The sequence below is a fragment of the Vulpes lagopus genome, chromosome 1 (assembly GCF_018345385.1).
Source record: "Vulpes lagopus strain Blue_001 chromosome 1, ASM1834538v1, whole genome shotgun sequence".
Taxonomy (NCBI): Eukaryota; Metazoa; Chordata; class Mammalia; order Carnivora; family Canidae; genus Vulpes; species Vulpes lagopus.
The window spans coordinates 114,211,436-114,232,084 of record NC_054824.1 but is presented as its reverse complement, the minus strand read 5'-3'; the positions used below and the strand labels follow the sequence as shown (position 1 = coordinate 114,232,084).

Here is a 20,649-nt window from a genome sequence, read left to right as displayed (position 1 = left end):
CATACAAAGAATCAAATCTCAACTTGAATGCTTATTAAACAACATTCATAATCACTCCCTAAAGCAGAGAAGTCCATCAACTCCTTCATTTAGTAGAGTAAAAACTACAGTTCGTGGAACCCTCTGTGAGTATTTCGCATTTATGGTCTGTGTTGATCACCGTGCTAGGTATTGCTGGGCAATACTTGCTACGTGTTGAATGCATGATCCTAATCTGCATGAAACCCAGATCAAGTTGAGCAGTAGATGAAGAACATAGAATTACAGAATACAGATAACTTACAAAGTCACTTGGTTCTGCATAGAATTCAGACAAGGAAGAGATCAATTTGGACTATTGGAAACTGTTGAATAAGCTTGATAGATGAAGGAAGTCTGACTTTTACAAGCATTTATTCAATGTGGCAGTTCATGGCAATGTAGAGGTACATAGGGTATCAGCTGTGGCCACTAAAAATTTAGAGTCTGGCAGGAAAGAAAGTCACACAGCAATGCCTTCAATATAATGTTGTGCCTCTAAAAGGAGAATGCAAAGAGGCACTTTGGGGGATTAGCCATGGACAGTTGGCCATGATGCCTGGAGTGAGCTCTGAAGAATGAGGAAAAGTTCACCTGTTAAAGAAAATGGGCAGAGGCTCCAAGCAAAGGGAGCAGCAAGAATAAGGTCACAGAGGTGTGAGATGGCAATTAGTCTGTAGAGAACATAAACTATTTACTATGGAATAAATGTAGGCAAAGGGTGGGGCCAGGTATAAATCTTGTTGGGCAGACAGGTGATCATGGGCAGCAGATCAGTGAGGACCTGGGGTCATGCTGGACATATATCTGGGTCAGGGCTGGGGGATCAAGCCTTTGGAGGATGACAAGGGACTCTTGGTGTGCTAACCTCTCCTTCACCCAGTCATATGCCACACTCACATCTACAGAAGATTCTATTTATCTCAGGCTCTGCGTTGACAGACACCTAGATTGAAGGTCTTGCTGCTATAGATAGGGCGGACCACACAGAGGATGACACAGGAGCAGCTTCTCCAAGTGGGATAAGTGCAAATGCAGAGAGTGCAAAGACCACAGCCTGAGTCTATGCCTCTTCAGGGATAAGGACACAGCTGAACCCATGTTATAGACCCTTGTCACCTGTACTTGAGAATGAGCAGCTTGAACTAAGGCTGTGACACAAGAAAATCGTCTCATTTCAATAATGTCAAGGCTCAAGAATTCTGGTTTGATTGTTTAAACTTGGGGTTAGGGTTGCTTAGACTTTGATTCTGTGTTCTTGGGATATATGTAAATTCAAATCTGATGGTTCTGATGTACCTTCCTTTGGTTCAGTCTCTGGATGCTGCAGAGCAGAGCCAAAAGGTGTGTTGTGAAATGTTGATTCTCCTAGTCTACCGTCTGTGGCCTGCATTATTGCAAAGACATCCTAACTGTCCTCTCTTTTGCAATCCTTGACCCTTTGTAGTCTGTGACAGTTAATTTTGTGTCACCTTTACTGGTCCAAGGGATCCCCAGATAGCACCTTGGGTGTGTCTGTACAGGTGTTTCTGGCATTTGATTCGGTGGACTGAATGAGGAGGTCTGCACTCACCAATATAGTGGCATCACCTAATCCACGGGGGACCCGAATGGAACAAAAGGTGAAGGAAGGGTGAATTCCCTCTCTTTTCTTGAACTGAAACATCCATCTTCTCCTACCCTTGGACATCAGAGCTCCTGGTTCTCAGGCCTTTGACCTCAGACCTCAGTTACAGCATCAACTCCCCTGGTTCTTAGACCTTGGGACTTAGAGAATGACACCACCAGCTTTCCTGGTTCTCCAGCTTGCAGATGGCAGACTGTGGGACTTCTAGGCTCCATAATTGTGTGAGCCAATTCCCATAATAACCTTCCTTTTATATCTCTCTAAATATCTAATTGGTTCTGTTTTTCTGGAGAACCCTAATACATAGCCTTTAGAAGAGAAAGTCATCCTTTAAAATGTATATATTGGGCAGCCCCGGTGGCGCAGCGGTTTAGCGCCCCTGCAGCCCGGGGCGTGATCCTGGAGACCTGGGATCGAGTCCCACATCAGGCTCTCTGCATGGAGCCTGCTTCTCCCTCTGCCCCCGCCCCCTCTGTGTGTGTCTCAATAAATAAATAAAAAATCTTTAAAAAAAAAATGTATATGTTTTCTCTCTCCTCTGCTGTCAAACCTGCCTTGGCTTCTCAATCTCACTTACACAAAGTTCCCAGAGTGGCCAATAGAGCTCTCCATCATCTGACCTCTGTTATTTCTCTGGTTCATATCACGCTATTGCCTGCCCTGGTTATTTTGCTCAATTTACAGTGGCTACCATCCTGTTTCTTAAACAAGCTGGATACATTCTTGTCTCCACTTTGCATATGCTTCTGACTTCTGCTTTTAATGCCCTTCTCCCCACAAAACCATTTGACTCATTCCTTCATCTTTTTCAGGTCTTTGTTCAAATATCATTTTCTTGGTGAGGTCTTTGCTGACCACCCTATTTAAAATTGGCCAGCACTACCATTGCTCCACACCCTCATTTTTGGTTTATTGTTTGTCTCCCTTCACCAGGATGTAAACTCTATGAGGGCAGGGATTTTATTTTATTTTTTTGTGGTTATTCACTGCTGAATCATTACTACCTAGAGAACTTGACAGAATGAAAGATTGATAACACTTTTTTGCATGAATGAATAAGTAAAAAATTTTTGGCATAATTGAATAAAGCTCAGTTGGATTTAAAATTCATCATCACAGGAATTTAAAAATTACATTTGTCAATGTGAGAGCTGTTGTGGTACTTAAATATAATATCAATGCCTTATAAATTTAGAACAATTATAAAAATCAATGGCTTATACATATTTATGACCTAGTTGTTTAAGAAAATTTCTCATCAATGGAGAATGTCAGAATATGAATAAATCATCATTAAAACTTCTTGTCCAGCTGGAAAACAAAGAAAGAGTTGTGAGAGGGGAGGTGGGTGGGGGATGGGGCAAGTGGGTGATGGGCACTAAGGAGCACACTTGATGGGATGGATGAGCACTGGGTGTTATACTGTATGCTGGTAAATTGAATTTAAATAAAAAAATAATAATTAAAAAATTTCTTGTTCAGGAATAAGATGGAAACATTTCAAGCAAAAAACAGATATTAAAATATATATTCATAGAAAGATCATATAAAATTTATCATGAACATTGAAAATATTTTTAAAATATTATTTAAAAATCAAAATTACTTATCTTAATATGCTGTCTTTGCATTTTATCACAACTATATAAAGAACAACTAATATTTTTTCTCAGAGCCCAACATACATCTCCAAATCCTTCCATTTTACTCCTATGCCATGCAAAATTATGATATACTATATACACTATTAAGTAAATAGGATTAGAAAGCACTGATCTAGAGGGCTCACCATCAACTAATATTCCAAAGTGTGAATGTAGGCTTAAGGGATGGGAACCCAAAATGTTCACACTCTTGGCTATAAGTGAGTTGGGAAGTCTCTTGTGTTGATGCTGAAAAGGTGGGTGGGTTCTCAGCATGAGTTACCTTGAATGCAACAATGAGGAGTTTAGCCTATATTTTACCGGGGTAGAAAAAGTTGTGGCAAATGCTGTTCATAAAACATTAGATCACATCTATAGCATTTCAAGGCCAAATGATATATCAACATATTCATAATGGTCATGATTTGCATAGAATAGGATTTTTTCCTCATTGGTCTCACTCTTTGAGATGTAAGCCCTATTCTACTCTCTGCCCCTATTCTATACTGTGTCACCTCCCACATGAAAATCAACTTGATAGAGATAGTTGTCTCCTTAATTTGTCAAGGAGGCCCAGCCTGTTTAAATCTGGAGGGCCAGGTATACAGAAAGCCAAAGCTACTTGTTCTTCTTGAGGATTGTGTTTGGGAAGGAAGATGCTCATGTAAATTCTGCTGTGATTATCAAAGTTCCTGATATTTTGTTTCAGAAAAGGAGAAGAGGCCCTTTCAAGTGGAGCTCATGCCTTCATGATCAGGACATGGCGAAGGAAAGGAGGTGAAAAGAAGTATGGCCTAAATCTTGCAGCACTGAAGAATTCTGTAATTCCTAACACTTGCTGGTGACTTGAGTTATCACCCATGGGTGCAGGGAGTCTGCAAACATCACTCTACCGAGGAAAACACTAGATTTCAGGTACTACAGAGGACGACTAGAAGTGTTGTCCCATCCAAAAGACTTGAAAAGTTTTCAGGAGAGAGTAGTTGCTGGTTATGTATAGGCTGAGCACTCCTGATGAAGGACAATATACCTCAGAGCGGAGCCAGGTGGACATATGATCAAGCTGACTGATTAAATGTTGGCCAATCGTGACCCTGAAACATGTAGGGTGGTCTCAGTGCATATATGAAATCTAAGTCAAAACATCAGTTCACAGTACATAGAGCATGCAATGATCTTGAAAGTGGACCTGAAGATTTAGGTCTTAGATCATATGGAAAGACCTGGAAGGAGGATGATGGCTCCATGGGTCCCACCAGGTGTAGAGCTAGTTGGATTCTCTCCACAGTGCCCCAGTGCCCTGGATTCAGCTCAGGTGGGCCTTTATTTCTGGCCAGGAATCAGGATCAGATCTCATCCAACTTCTGTACTCATTTCAGTGGTTTAGTAAACGTATGTCAGGCATTGTACTAGCTGCTGCGAATGCGAAACATAATGTAGTTTGTGTCCTCTCCAAAACCGACCAGCTGCTGGGATTCTAGCTGACAGGGAACCATGATGGATCCTGCCAGGAATGGTAGCAGTGGGTTGAGTTCTGGAAAGGAATTTGCTCAGCCTCCACTGAGGTATTTTGAGCAGGATCTTGGCCACCTTAATTTGGGTGAGCTTGCCAAGATGTGGATTTGAGGCTCCCCATACACACAGCATGATGACTGTCCACAGCCTACGCCTAGGGCTGTGGTCTTAAGTTGAACTCTGGTGATTAGAACCATGAGGTTTGCTGATAGATAGATTCTTTCCATTCATGCTCTTCAAAATGTCATCGGACTTGAGCCACACTTCTTGAGTAGTATTCCAGAGCCAGTGGTTTAAATATAGCCCAACAGCTAAGGCTGATGAAAAAATTCACCTTAAAGTCACCACAGGTACTCTGAAAGTCTGAGGCTAGCTCATTGTTCCAACATGCCCTGTGCTGTGTGGCTGCTGCTACTCAGAGGACAACTCCTCTGAAATCAAAGTAGGTAGCATTCCCCAAAATAAATTCAAGTCTCCCGACAAAACAGTTGAAAGCAGAGAAAATGATCCCCGAAATATAGCAATGTCTTGCAACATCGCTGCAAAGATGCTGGGAAGTGAAATACAAATCTGGGGACATTTAAATTTAGAATGCATGTGATACTTGCATGGGCTCATCCTGGATCAGATGGAAGATGCATTAAGGAGGCTCTAACATCTAGTACTAGTATTTTCTCTTCTCTGACTTGAGGAATTTCACCATTATTTGGATTACTTTACATAGACGAAGTTGTATTTCCCTTAAATACAATAATGCGCTAAGTGTATGCATTTAGGATATAGTTTGGAAATGCACACAGACCTTCTCTGCATAAAAAGGAGTCAAACTTACAAATATACAATTATCTGTGTGCAAAATGAAGACGTTGATAGGAGGACGACTAAATTAATTTTAGTAGACAAGGAAAAAAACGTAATTGGGTGAGTGGTTTTATCAGCCCTCATCTCATTCCTAGAACCAGCTGGATAATCCCGTTCTTCAGTCTGAATTAGGTTTGCTGTTCCCCTCCTCCTTCCACCACACCCAGGAGTTGAGGTGGCGTCGGGGTGGTTTGCATCTCTTAGCAACAGCGCAGAAAGAGTGTTTCCACTTTAAATTAATTAATATGCTACCTCAACCCAGTGCTTCTCCTGTTACCAGTTAATTCGGAATATGTTTTGCTGACATGGCAGAGAAAGCACAGATTCTATTGCAAGAGCAGGATGGGAGGGATGCTCGCTGCACTCACGGGAAATCTGCTTAGTATATGCGGCTGGAGACTGTTTCTTTGGTGAGAGCTAACAGAAGTAAGGGAAGTTTGGCCTCATTAGTGCCATTTGTTTTTTAAAAATGAGGTGTAAAAAAATACCACCTCCTGTCTCCTCTGTCTTTTCAGAAGGGGAGGGAGATCTTTGACCCTTACTATCTTGTCTTGATTCTTGAAAGCTTTATGTATGCTTCAGTTCCTTAACATTTTATTTGCATGAACACGTTCTAAATTCAATCCAAAGGTGAAGGGACCTAGGACCTGGCTGTGACCTAGTATTGAGGAGCAGGATTTTCAAAGGTTTATGATGAACCTAGGAACAGTAAAGAATGACCTTGAGAAGTTTTGGTGTCATTTTGAAGTGACAACTTCTAGAGTAAGCACAGAGCTGAGACAATTGAGCTGTAAAGACAAGGCTGGGGCAGCCCGGGGTGGCTCAGCGGTTTAGCGCTGCCTTCAGCCCAGGGTGTGATCCTGGAGACCCAGGATCGAGTCCCACGTCGGGCTCCCTGCGTGGAGCCTGCTTCTCCCTCTGTCTTGTGTCTCTGCCTCTCTCTCTGTGTGTGTCTGTCATGAATAAATAAAATCTAAAAAAAAAAAAACCCTTTATTTTTCCGTGTAAGTTTAGAAATGTTCATAATAAAAAGTATTTAGAAAAAAAAAAAAGACAAGGCTGCCATTAGAACGGAGCCAGTGGGTGCAAACAGGCACTTGTGTATGGTTTAGTTTATTTGGAGTATTCTTCTCTGTGGCAAATTATCCCCAGACACACCCAGAGACAACCTAAGCTCTGCTTTAGTCTTATTTGGGACTATTCAGCCAATCGGGTAGTTTATCACCACCTCCCCTCGCCCACCCAAACCTAGTTACTTTTATTTCTAAAACGTCTGAAATCCAGAACATCAATGTTCCAGAAAAACAAAATGACACAAAAGTTCTTGAGCAACTAAGTGAGCCCACGGAACCTTTAAAGTGATTGCTGTGGAATCAAGTATTAAGGTCATGAAGACCCAGTTGTCCTGCAGAAGAACATTTCTGTGAAAAAAATTCTGTTGAGAGATGCCAGGGGCACAGTAATGAGAGTGGAGAGCCCCTGGGGCCAGATCAGCTGGCTGGTGGGAGTGGAAATCCCTTGTGGGGGTGAGGGGGTGGTGGTGGGAGACCAGAAAAGGAGGGCCACGGGGTTGGGAGGCAGGGTCTCTTACCTTCATAGGGTTTCCATTAGCCCCTGGGCTCCGTGTAAAGGAGTCCCACAGTAAATGAGCAGGGTCTACTTGGGACTGGGGAGAAGAGGGCCGCATAGGCTTGCTTTCCTTGGGCAAACACATCTTTCAAAAGTCTGAGCGTCATAACCAGAGCGGAGTAACTGCTTCCAGTAGGTCAGGTACCATTTGAACCATTTTACATTCCACTGGAATGTGTGTCTCACAGCACACATGAAACTGCCGTTTCTGTCCGTCAGAGCTGGTCAGACAGTCTCACTTGGACACGGTTCGCCAGCACTTTACAGATTCGACAGGCCTGGTAACACCTTGTGCGATGTCCCCACGCCGGTGAGCAGCTCTACAGCTGCAGCGCTCTCACAAGGACAGATGTGCACTCGGGAAAAATGGATATTGTTGCCATCAATGACCCCTTCATTGACCTCAACTACATGGTGTACATGTTCCAGTATGATTCTACTCACAGCAAATCCCACGGCAAGGTCAAGGCTGGGAACGGGAGACTTGTCATCAACGGGAAGTCCATCTCCATCTTCCAGGAGCGAGATCCCACCAACATCAAATGGGGTGATGCTCAGTATGTTGTGGAGTCCACTGGGGTCTTCACCACCATGGAGATGGCTGGGGCTCACTTGAAGGGCGGGGCCAAGAGGGTCATCATCTCTGCTCCTTCTGCTGATGCCCCCATGTTTGTGATGGGCATGAACCATGAGAAGTATGAGAACTCCCTCAAGATTGTCAGCAATGCCTCCTGCACCACCAACTGCTTGGCTCCTCTAGCCAAAGTCATCCATGATCACTTCGGCATCGTGGAGGGCCTCATGACCACTGTCCATGCCATCACTGCCACCCAGAAGACCGTGGACGGCCCCTCTCGGAAGCTGTGGCATGACGGCCAAGGGGCTGCCCAGAACATCAGCCCTGCTTCCACTGGCGCCGCTGGGGCTGTGGGCAAGGTCATCCCTGAGTTGAACGGGAAGCTCACTGGCATGGCCTTCCGTGTCCCCACCCCCAATGTGTCAGTTGTGGGTCTGACCTGCCGCCTGGAGAAAGCTGCCAAATATGACAACATCAAGAAGGTGGTGAAGCAGGCATCGGAGGGCCCCCTCAAGGGTATCCTGGGCTACACTGAGGACGAGGTTGTCTCCTGTGACTTCAACAGTGACACCCACTCTTCCACCTTCGATGCCGGGGCTGGCATTGCCCTCAATGACCACTTCGTCAAGCTCATTTCCTGGTATGAAAATCAATTCGGCTACAGCAACCGGGTGGTGGACCTCATGGTCCACATGGCCTCCAAGGAGTAAGAGCCTCCTGGACTACCAGCCCCAGTGAGAGCAAGAGGAAGAGTGCAGCCCGGGTGGCTCAGTGGTTTAGTGCCACCTTCAGCCCAGAGTGTGATCCTGGAGACTCGGGATCAAGTCCCACATCGGGCTCCCTGCATGGAGCCTCCTTCTCCCTCTGCTGTGTCTCTGCCTCTCTCTCTCTCTGTCTTTCATGAATAAAATTTAAAATATCTAAAAAAAAAAAAGAAAGAAAGAACAAGAGGAAGAGAGAGGCCCTCAGCTGCTGGGAAGTCCCTGCCCCAACTTAATCCCCCAACACACTGAGAATCTCCTGACCTCCAATTTACATCCCAGACCCCGGGGGAAGGGGAGGGGCTTGGGGAGCCCTACCTTGTCATGTACCATCAATAAAGTATACTATACCCCCCCCAAAAAATCTAAAGGGTGTGCATGCGGGTGTGTGCAGGTGTGTGTGCATAGGGGGAGGGCAATAAGGGCTGCCACTCGTGAGTGGCCTTACATATGGTGGTAGCATTTTTCTTTTGTCGTATCTAGAAGGACTGGAGTCAGGTGTTCATTCTTTTTTTTTTAAATATTTTATTTATTCATTCATGATGGACATAGAAAGAGAGAGAGAGGGGGGCAGAGACAGAGGTGGAAGGAGAAGCAGGCTCCATGCTGGGAGTCCGACATGGGACCCAATCCCAGGGCTCCAGGATCACGCCCCGGGCCAAAGGCAGGCGCTAAACCGCTGAGCCACCCAGGAATCCCCGTGTTCATTCTTTTTAACGCACAGTCCCCGTCATAAATTCCGTAGACGTCACTGTGGGCATAGCATGGACCCATGCAGCAGAATGACAGCTCGGGATTTGTCATTAGATAAATAACATCTATTTATCATCAAGCCTTAATTGATAGGTACTCAACTGGCCAGGACTCTAGGCTTCTGTGTTCCCTTCCTCTTCGCTCCCTGCCAGCTCCCACCTACGAGGAAGGGGGAATGACGAGCAACCACTAATATTAGTTTTAAAGGCCATTTCCACCCGGAGGAGCAAGTGCGTGCAGAGTTCCCGGCCTCTGCCAGTCAGGCCCGACTCCTCTGCCAATCCTGTCTTCTGACCTGTCTGTCGCCAACCTCTGCTGCTGTTCTGACCCACAGCTTCACGTGATCTGACCTGTGACTGTCCCTTAACTCTGGCCCCACCAGCCCGCCAGGAAGTCCAGGCTGGTCCCCCCGTTCCTGGTGGCCCTGGGATCCCGGTGTGCCCCTTTCCTCCACCGACTCCTGTCTGGTGACACGGACCTGTGGGCAACTTGTCCTTTCTCAGAAATGACTAGAAGAAACATGAGAAATGATTTCTACGGAAGGAAGCCAGACTGTGCAAGGATGTCTTCAATCTTAAAGAGAGTTCCTTCTGTTTTAGAATCTCAGAACACCCCAATCAATACTGAAAACACCCAAAGCTGGCCAGCTTTGCACAAGTGCCCCGATAATCCGGTGCTCTCCAAACGTTAAATGCGAGAGGTGGTGTCGTGCTGCATGCTTCTGGTGGATCATCCCCGTTTCCATTCACAGGAAACTCCTCTTCACCTTAAATCCAAGCTTTTAAAAATTCAGATTGCACCTGAAGGGAGTTTTGCATTACATTTTTATGAGAAAGTCACATACCAGACAGGCTGTTACAAGGAATTTCTTCCCAAAAGCAACTTTCAGACTCTGAGGTCGTGTCCGTTTCCTTCAACTCCTGTACTGGGACAAGAAACATTATACGAAGACTCTGAGACGTGGGAAAATCTGGAAAGGGTGTTTTGAATCATCAAAGTAGGAGCTGTTCATAGTATCACCAGCATCAGTCTTTACACATGGTTAGGTCACATATGAACTCTACTAATCTGACTACTTCCCAGCAATTTCTGATAATTGAGAGGTTTAATCCAAAAAACCAAAAAATTCCACTGAATTCCTCCTTCTGCCTTTTCCAACAGCTCAGATTATTCTCCTCACACTTGAAGAATCTGCTCTTCCGCTTTTGAACTTTCCTCACATGTCACTTAGATGATACAAATCTGGAATTACACAACAGGAAGAGCACCTTGATGAGAAACCCAACCCATTGCCAAACCGCTTGCAGGAGACCATCAGTAAAGCTGACATTTGCTCTCCGTCTTGACTTCCCTTCACCATCTGGGGAGGGGAGGCTCCCGGCACCTGCAGCACCTGCTCCAGGTCCTCACAGCCCTTCCCTCGCCCCGCCCTCCCCACTGTGGTCCTGTCTGGTCCTGTCATCCGACTTCAAACCCGGTTCCTCTAGTAGCAGGGTCTGCGATCGAGCTGCAGGTGGCGTGGTGACCCTCAGTCATCCGCTGGCCTGCTTCTCCCGGGATCTTTCCCTTATACTTCTGCTTGTCTCTCTAAATTATCAGTGAGGTTCATGCTCCTGCAGTTACCAGAGCAGGGGAGGGGGCTGGCAGGTGGCGGCTGTTTGGAGTCAAGGCGTGCCTTCCTAGGGGAGAGGCTTCTGTTTTCTGAGAGTCCTGCCCCTCCCCCCACCACCACCTCCTTTGTCCGATGTCTGGTGGACACTACACCTCCTGTAGGAATTTTTTTTTTTAAATTTATTTATGATAGTCACAGAGAGAGAGGCAGAGACACAGGCAGAGGGAGAAGCAGGCTCCATGCACCGGGAGCCCGATGTGGGATTCGATCCTGGGTCTCCAGGATCGCGCCCTGGGCCAAAGGCAGGCGCCAAACCGCTGCGCCACCCAGGGATCCCCTCCTGTAGGAATTGATTCTGGCCTCGCCTCCTATATCCCACTCAGGGGACTCTCTCTTCTGGGTTCCTCATTTCCCCACACCACTCATCTCCCCTCACATGCTGTTGCATATTGGTTGGTCTGCCTGCATGCATCTTTATGAATGGCTTTGCATGGTTGTGATTGGTTCTTCTCCAGCCCTGCTCATTTCAAGGCATTTGGAAGAGCGGGCATGTAAGGCCTGTCTTGGGTGATGGCAACAAACAAACGCTGAAGCACTTTTGGGAGCCCCACTACAGTATTCATTATTATTGGTGCATCCGTGGAAACTTTCGACTGTCACTTGGGTTATTCTGATCGATGTTTACAAGGCCATTCCTCCCATGCCTTTAAGATACAACTCCTTTTCCCATGCCGTTATTTCCATCCTAACTAGTGGCACTGCCAGTTGTTGCTTTTGTCATATTGCTGTCCTTGGTCTCTCAGTGTTCCCAGGAATCCCTCCACTTTCTCTCAGCCTCCCAAAATGAGGGAGAGAACTATATTGCCCTGCACTTCTTGAGCACTAGAAGCATCCCATGGGTGACTTTCAGAATGTGGTCTCCATAAATCCCCATGATAATTTGTATGGAGTTAATTTCCTTTTATCAACAATGAATCACAGTAGGTTAAGAGACTTGCTGCCCTGCAATTCGTGGTCCTAAGTCATTGCTCTTTCCTCCAGACCAGTAGTTCTCAAAGTGTGTACTCCAGACCAGTGGCATCAGCAGCACCTGAGAACTTGCTAGTAATGCTAATTCTCAGAACCTGCTCCAGACCTATGGAATCAGAAACACTGGCAGTGGGGCCCAGGGTTTCGATGTGTCCTTCATGTATTCTGATGCACACTTAGGTTTGAGAGCTGCTTCCTGAGGGCAGTGAGTTTCCACACTGGCTGTATGTTAGATTAGTGATGAGTTTTATTTTATTTATTTATTATTATTTTTTTATAGTGATGAGTTTTAAAAAAAAGTAATGCTGAGGCCCTGCCTCCAGACCAATTAGCTCAGAATCTTCAGAGGCTCAGACTTCAGTATCATTTAAAAAAAAAATCCCAAGGGAGTATAATGTGCTACTAGACTTAAGAACCATGGCTCTGGATGATGCAGAGTCTCTGTTGCCTATGAATTCTTTATAACTCCTCAAGAAGCATCCCCAGGAGAGGTATGACACGAACCTAGTCAAGACACAAATGTTCGTTTGAATTGTGGAATGCTGTGACCTCTTACTCTGTGTTCAGACAAAAACTATCCAGTAGATCTAAAACCCAGGAAATAGAAAATTAATACAGCTAATCCACAAATACACGCATGCCTATAGAGATGCATACTTTACCCAACAAGCAGTGTAATATTCATAAGAACTTGCACGTTTAGGTTTTAGACTCAATGCACCCTTACTGTATGCTTAATATTGCTAGGCGTTGGGCTAGCTGCTTCATATTCACGGTTTCATTGACAATATTAGCTAAATCCTCCCCGTAGAAAAGCATAAACCACCTACATGAGGTAATTGTATATAGGTGTTTGGTTTGTGCCCCCTTCAATTCTCAGTGAAAATTGGCTCTGATACAGGAAAGGATCCTAGCTGTGGTCACTCACATCACTTGAATCATAACAACAAAAGGATTTTGCAGGCCCTTTCCCCAAGCTGGACATTTTTTTTTTTTTTCTCAAACAGAGGCAATTAGCTATTTCTGAGGTAAACCAGTTTGGATTCTCATGTACAGAATAAGTGGTACACAGCGTTGAGGGGGAGAAAAGACAGGGGAAAAATAAGTCACTTCAAAGGGAGTTCATTTCATATTTTACAAAGAACTTTCTCATACATTCCTATTTGGTCATATACCTTCTTGTGGAACTACAGAGTTTTCACCTACAACCTTCATTGCTGGCTATTGTTCCCTTTATAACCAAGATTAAACTGAGGCTCACAGTGTCTAAGTCACTTATGGTGACAAAAGTGAGCAAGGCATGGGATTGCTGAGGCCAGGGTCTTTTTTTATTGATTTTTAATTTTTTTTTATTTTTAGGCCATGCTTAAAGACGGGGCTAGTGACAGCCAGCTTTATGCAGAGGGAAGCATTATCTTTCAATTATACTTGGAAGCACTGAAAATTACTAAACTACTGCCCTTTAAAAGCAAATATGCTGCCTACACTGCTAATGCGCATCCAAGGCAAAGTTTATTCATTTGGAAAGATCCAGCATCAAATGTTACTATAAATAACCTCATTATCTGTAATAGAAACTCATCTGTCACCATTCTAATTACAATGTGACTTAAAGAAGTCAGTATTTAACAAAGGCATTTGTAACATTTGGTGATTGTAATAATGGCCTTGAAGTTCCAGTGAAAAGTCACTTTTCCAAATTTCTTCTCATTTACGTATCTTTCACTCCCCATTATTCTCAGGCTTTAAATAAAATGATTGATATTGTTTCATAAACTGTTTTAAAAATATGTAATAATGGTGACAGATATTCCATGAGACTGGAAAAAGAACAGCACAAGGAAAAAAGAAAAATCACTCTATGCTCTGCCTCCAGAGACAGAAAGTCACTGCTACCATTTTGGTATGCATTTTCTAGGTGTAAATATTCTTACTTACTTAACACTATAATCTATACACTGTTTTATCCACTTTTACACTTAACATATTAGGATAATCTCCTCTCTGAGGTTCATATTTTACAATTTCATCTGGTCACACGGTACTCCATCTTATGTCATTTCCATTATTTACTCACAAATTTCCCACTGCTAGTATTTACTATTTAAACATTTTCATTTTTTTAATGAGCAACACTGAGTTTAACATCCTTGCACATCAGTTCCTGTACAACTGTCTTATTTAGGAAAAATCCCCAAAAGTGGATTTGCTGGGTCAAAAGCTTTGTAAAAAATTTAGGAATAGGTTTTATTGATCCTACTCCAGACAATTACCAACGTACACTCCCACCAGAAGTGGCTTTTGCTTTGCATCCTCACCAAGCCTAGAATTAAAATGATGCGTTGGCCAACTGATTGTTGGAAAATTATACTGTGTAAATGTGAACTTCTTTGTCATTGCTTATTTTCAGTGACCATTTTGACTCAGTAGTATTCAAGGGGAATAAGCCTGAAATTCAGCCAAAAATATTCTAGCTCCCCCTGGTAGCATCGGGTGCTCTATATACTATCTTGGCTGATAAGTTCTTCCTTAAGCCTGCAATACAAGAACCTGGCCAATCTCATAAAAGATTACATTTATCTCAAGGTAACATGACAGACTATTGTGTGTGCTTGTGCGTGTGTTAGTAACCACACTCATCAGGGAGCATTAGCTCCTTTCCTTAACCCTTCTTCAGGGTTCATCAGCTCTGATAAGAAACTATTTGTCAAAATGAAATGCCATTTTTGAGAATACAACTGTACATGCACCAATGGCCTGCCACAAAATGTAGTTTTTAAAAATGAGTAATCCAACTTCACTTAATGAGTAAATGCTCATTAAAACATGAGACCACCTCTATAGCAATCCCAGACAGACACTTCTAACCACTGGTTAATTCACTGTAGTGCAAAAGATAGAAAAGCATTTAATGGAAGGTACATATAACCCTCATTTACAATGCAGGAGTAATTTTGGATCCGTGTTCCAGAGTCTATGTTAATTTCCTAAAAATTGCTAGGGTTGATATTAATAGCCTAGTAGATGTGCTAGAAAGAAGCAAAATTGAAATGGGTTATTGCAATTGTAAAATAAATAAAGGGGGGTGCTGAGTTATCTTACAAGGTATGTGATCTAACTCACTGTGCCCAAGCAGAAGGGACATGGGGGCTCTGTAAAATCTGAAAAGTATATTAAGAAGGGGTTGGAAGAATCTTCTGGGGGAGTGAAACTGCATGAAATCCCCACATTGTTGGCATTGCCCTCAGCTTTCTTGCTGGGGCAGTGGACATGCCACCAGCAATGCAGGTCAATCCATCAATGTCAACACTAAGGAAGGAGCAAGGTGTTCACACAAGCTGAGGAGACTCACCACCCAGGCTGAGCTCCATTGGAAAGCAGGGAGTACTCTACCTAAAGGAAGGCTATTCTCTGGACCTAGAAATTCACTCTATGACTCCAGAGAAAGTATCCTACAGATTGTTCTAAGCTTGGTAACTCCATCAATAATGTTTCTTCAGATCCTTGGGTGATCAACATGAAAATGCTGGTTACCAATGGCTGCACCATATTGCCTTTAGGTTTGCAAGCTGTTTTTCTGCTCATTTGAGAGAACCATGGATTCTTGTTTTCTTACAACCTCAATCTCAGAACAAACTGAGAGGCATGTGTTTCTTTTCAAAGAAAGTGTTTCTTTTCTTTTTCAAAGAACTAAATGGAATTCTTCAGTCTCTGAAAATGTAATCTCCAGGATCTTTTTCACACTTAATGCAATGCTATATTTTTTGTATTAGTAAAGGCTAAAAAATGTCCTGAGATTACCTGAGAGCTTAGTGTGAGCATAAGCCAATTTTATACATTTGTAGAATCTAGCTTTAAAATTGCTGAGTTAGGGAATGTTAGTGATTAATAATTTCCCAATCTAAAATTTAAATTTGTTGGTGCTGTCCACAGAACCCCATGACTTGCTTCTAATCAACAGAATATGGCAAAGTAATGGGAAGTCACCTCTTTCATTATGTTACATTATAGAAGACTGTCTTGCTAGCAGACATACTCTAGGGTCTCTTCCTTCATTTCTGGTTTCGAAAAAGCAAGCTTCCAAGGCTCCCACAATCACAAGAAAATGAATTCTGCAAACAACTATAGAGAGTTGGAGGTGGATCCTTCCCCAGTCAAGCTAGCAGATGAGACCCCAGCCCTGGCTGACACTTTGCAGCCTTTTGGAGAAACCAGTAAGACCATGCCCAGACTCTTGACCCACAGAAACTGAGATATAATAAATGCATGTTGTTTTAAGCTTCTAATTGTGTGGTAATTTGTTATGCAGCAGTAAAAGAAAATACTAGATGGTACTAGATGTGCAGCACTGCTGTCATAAATACCCAAGTATGTGGGAGTGGTTTTGGAACCCCCACGTAACAGCAGGTGCAGGCTGGAAAAATTATGAATATAACAGAAGGAAAAGAAAGCTGAAAATGTATAACTTCTCTGATAATATATAATTTTATAAAAATGAATAAGCACTTAATGCTGGGGAGAGAGAAACATGAAGACACTAGGTTTAGATTAAAACTGTGAATATGAAAAAAAACCTGAATATGGACAGCACAGTGACTATAGTTAACACAATATTGCATATTTGACAGTTGCTACAACAGTAAAATCTTAAAAGTTCACATCACAAGAAAAAAATTCTGTCACTATGTACAGTGATGGATGTTAACTACTTACATTTCACAATATATATAAACACTGAATCATTAGGCTGTATACCTGAAACCAACATGTTATATGTCATTTATACTTCAATAAAAAAAAAAGTACACATGGGTACAACTTGATGGATATAAACTAAACAGATTGGGTACAGTCAACCTTGGGAGGCTCCTGACCATTTTCATATCAAAAAAGTGTTAATTTTTCTCCATTTAAAAAAATTCTCATATTAAAAATATTTAATTCCAGTTTAGTTAACATACAGTGTTAGTTTCAGCTGTACAATATAGTGATTCCACAATTCCATACATTACTCAGTGCTTATCATGTTATGTGAACTCTTAATCCACTTCACCTATTTCACCCATCCCCTCACTCATCTCCGTTCCCTTAACCACCAGTTTAGTTTGTTCTCAATAGTTAAAAGTCTGGTTTTTTTTTGGTTTCTTTTTTTCTTTGTTAATTTCTTAAATTCCAAACATGCATGAAATCATATGGTGTTTTTCTCTGATTTATTTCACTTAGCATTCTACTCTCTAACTCCATCTATGTTGCTGCAAATGGCAAGAATTCATTCTTTTTTTATGGCTGAGTATTGTTTTATTATATATGTTATATTCCATTACATATGATTCCAATATATTCAATATATACATATGCACACATACCACATATTTATCCATTCATCTATCAATGGATACTTGGGCTGATTCCATAATTTGGCTATTACAAGTAATCCTGCAATAATCATAGAGGTGCATATATACTTTCAAATTAGTGTTTTTGTATTTTTGGGTAAATATCCAGTAATGTGATTACTGAGTCATAGGGTAGTTCTAATTTTAATTTTTTTGAGGACACTCCATACTGTTTTCCACAGTGGCTGCCCCAGTTTGCATTCCCACCAAGTGCATGAGGGCTCCTTTTTCTCCATATTCTTGCCAATACCTGTTGTTTCTTGTGTTGTTTCAGCCATTCTGACAGGTGTGCGGTAATATCTCATTGTAGTTTTGATTTGCATTTCCCTAATGATGAGTGATGTTGAACATCTTTTCATGTGTCTGTTGGCCATCTGTTTTTCAATTTATTTATTTATTTATTTATTTATTTATTTATTTATTTATTTATTTATTTTAGAGAGAGAGAGAGAGAGAGAGAGAGAGGGAGAGAGAGAGGCAGAGACACAGGCAGAGGGAGAAGCAGGCTCCATGCCAGGAGCCTGATGCGGGACTCGATCCCGGGACTCCAGGATTGCACCCTGGGCCGAAGGCAGGTGCTAAACCGCTGAGCCACCCAGGGATCCCCTCATCTGTAAGTCTTTAGAGAAGTGTCTGTTTGTATCTTCTGCCCATTTTTAAATTGGACTTTTGGGGTTTTTTTTGGTGTTGATTTGTATCATTTCTTTACATATTTCAAATACTAGGCCTTTTTCAGTTATGTCATTTAAAATATCTTCTCCCCATGAGTAGGTTGTGTTTTGGTTTTATCGATGGTTTCTTTCCCTATGCAGCTTTTTATTTTGACGTAGTCCCAATAGTTATTTTTGCTTTTTTGTTTCTCTTGCCTTAGGAGACATATCTAGAAAAATGTTGCTATAGCCGATGTCAGAGAGATTACTGCCTGTGCTCTCTTTTGGGTTTTTATGGTTTCCCACATTTAGGTCTTTAATCCATTTTGAGTTTATTTTTGTTCATGGTCTCAACACATTTTTTTTTTTTGATTGGCTTCAAACACAAAATGATTCTTCAGTACCTAAAATATATAGTACTGATAGAACAGCAGATAACTTCTTCACAGATAAATGATAAGAATTTGTTCCCCCTACTGAGACCAAGATGTATGGTGAAATCTAATAATTCTCTGGAAAAAAATTTGTTTTTAAAATTAAGAGTTAAAAAAAAATCACAAGTTAGGTAAAGTGTGACATGGTGAATGCCAGCAAGTGCATTTAGGTGTCAGATTGGCCCGAAGGAGTTTGATGTCGATGAGCTGTGGGAACACACTGCATGGGTCCTTGTAGAAAGCACCGGCTAATCTGTTCAGCTACGGAGCTGATGTGTGAGAGAGAGGTGTCTCTCTGGAAGATTAAAAGCACCCAGAAACACTGGGTTTATAGAACTTCTTTTCTTAATAAAAAATCCTAAGTTTGAAAGTGAGATTCTGTGGTAACTAGTTGTAATTTTTAAGGTCTTCCTAGGGAACCAAACATTTATGTGTATGTATTGTTTCCCATCTCTGATACCTTGAAGGGTCCATACACTCTGTCACCATAGACACATTTTTGTCCTGTAAAAAGACAAGCTCTATCCAATGCAGATAATGAGGTCTTTGATGTCCTGAAAATGCTACCTCTTGGCTAAACACATACAATACTGAAATTATTACACATAGAGAATTAGAGTTTTAAATGCATTTACCAGTTTTATTTCGCTATGCAGAAACATACATTCACCATGGGCTGTGTGATGCAGTTGACAGTGTAATGGAGAATATATCTTTTTGAAGGCTATTTATAACTAAACACTAAATAGTTTAATTACAGTGGAAATTCTGTACAGTTTAAGGCTTGGCTCTTAACTAGATTGTAAATATGGACCAGATTCAAAATAAAACACTTTTTTTTCAAGTAAAAGAAGAAAAATCAACTTAAAAACACAAGGAAAAAGAAAAGAAGAAAACAAAGCAACAGAAGCCCAACAGATTTTTCTGGAGTGAAATTTCATAATATTGTAAGCCAACAAAAACAGGTTTCTTCCCCCAAATAATGACAATTTACATATTTAGGACTTGTTAGGGAACTCTTGGAAGCTTTCCAGGTTGGACGCAGACCAAAGCGAACAAGGAAGAAATCACATTAATATGCTAAAATCAGTACTACCTTATAACGAATTAAATTAGATACACAAAGCAGGATTGTAAGCATTAAATATTTCCAGAGAAATCGAGAGTCGTTGCTGTTTACGAGTGAGAGTAATAAAACCAGGTGAAACAAGTACAAGATTCAAGTTGTTTACTGAATAAACTTGGGTTATTGGCACATCTAATTGGGATAAACCTGACACATCGGACCTAGACAGCTTCTAGCATTTTAGGGTAATCTTCATTTGTCTGTAAACAAAAGATCTGTCACCTAAGAAATTGTGGTTTTGTTTAGACTTTAATAATAAACTATGAAAGGCATGAATTGTTTATGTGTTACATGAGATCACGGTTTATATTGTTGGTTATGAACGTGCAGATATAGCTGAAAACTTAGACACTTGGTGGAAATTAAAAATGCTACTCTTTTGTAATTTTATCGTTGCTTCATGCAATATCAGTTTCGTGATGCTGATTCGGATTGTTTTATTATGGGAAGATCTTTCTGCCAGTGTCTTTATTAATGGTCAAGGTCAGTTCTTCTGGATTGAAATTTTCCATGGGCAGATAGATACAAGTCAGTTGGGTTAGAAGAGGGAACTCCATATAGGCTCTGGTTTTCCTAATGGTTTGCATGACTGGATTCATGTGCAGGCTAAATTATTCCTGTAGAAAAGAGATTTGATTGGTTACTCAGTGGAAAACACCTGAGAGTTTTCCTCAGATTAAGGCCACACAAAAAAAGTATCTTGCAGGTTATCAAATGAACTTTTCGAAAAGATACTGTAAAATACCAGCATATCACTGATATGCATTCTTACATAACTACATTACCTAAGCAGCTGAAGCTCACCGAAGAAACCTTTTATTGCTTTCTATCTTCCAAATTATATTATTAATTTGAGCATAATGAGTGACTTTTGTATTTTTTTAGAGAGTCCACTATTCAATCTATATTCCCTAAATCAATGTTAGAGAACTTCCTTATTTCATTTATATGTGTAAAGCTTTTATGAGACTTTAATCACATAATCACATATGCAAGTAGCTCAACTGTTGCATTCAGC

General features: G+C 41.8%; 2 protein-coding genes across 23 annotated transcripts in view; one reads left to right on the top strand and one right to left on the bottom strand.

Annotated features, from left to right (window-relative positions):
• The first annotated feature begins 7,635 nt into the window (after window positions 1-7,635).
• On the top strand, window positions 7,636-8,580 carry LOC121495262 (glyceraldehyde-3-phosphate dehydrogenase-like). Its single transcript, XM_041762498.1, has one exon. The coding sequence runs from the start codon at window positions 7,660-7,662 to the stop codon at window positions 8,578-8,580; it is 921 nt and encodes a 306-aa protein (XP_041618432.1). The 5' UTR covers window positions 7,636-7,659.
• A 10,538-nt stretch (window positions 8,581-19,118) lies between these two features.
• Window positions 19,119-20,649, bottom strand: part of EPB41L3 (erythrocyte membrane protein band 4.1 like 3) — a 206,301-nt gene continuing 204,770 nt past the window's right edge. For all 22 annotated transcript variants that reach the window (XM_041751335.1, XM_041751323.1, XM_041751343.1 and 19 more), the window contains one exon: window positions 19,119-20,248. Coding sequence is in view for 1 of the 22 variants with exons in the window: in XM_041751355.1 (XP_041607289.1) it covers window positions 20,243-20,248 (6 nt within the window). In the remaining 21 variants the exon portion in view is untranslated. The remainder of the gene's footprint in view (window positions 20,249-20,649) is intronic.

What these genes read in the sequence shown, in the direction of transcription:
- LOC121495262 (XM_041762498.1), top strand. Translation starts at nt 7,660, where the DNA reads ATGGATATTGTTGCCATCAATGACCCCTTCATTGACCTCAACTACATG.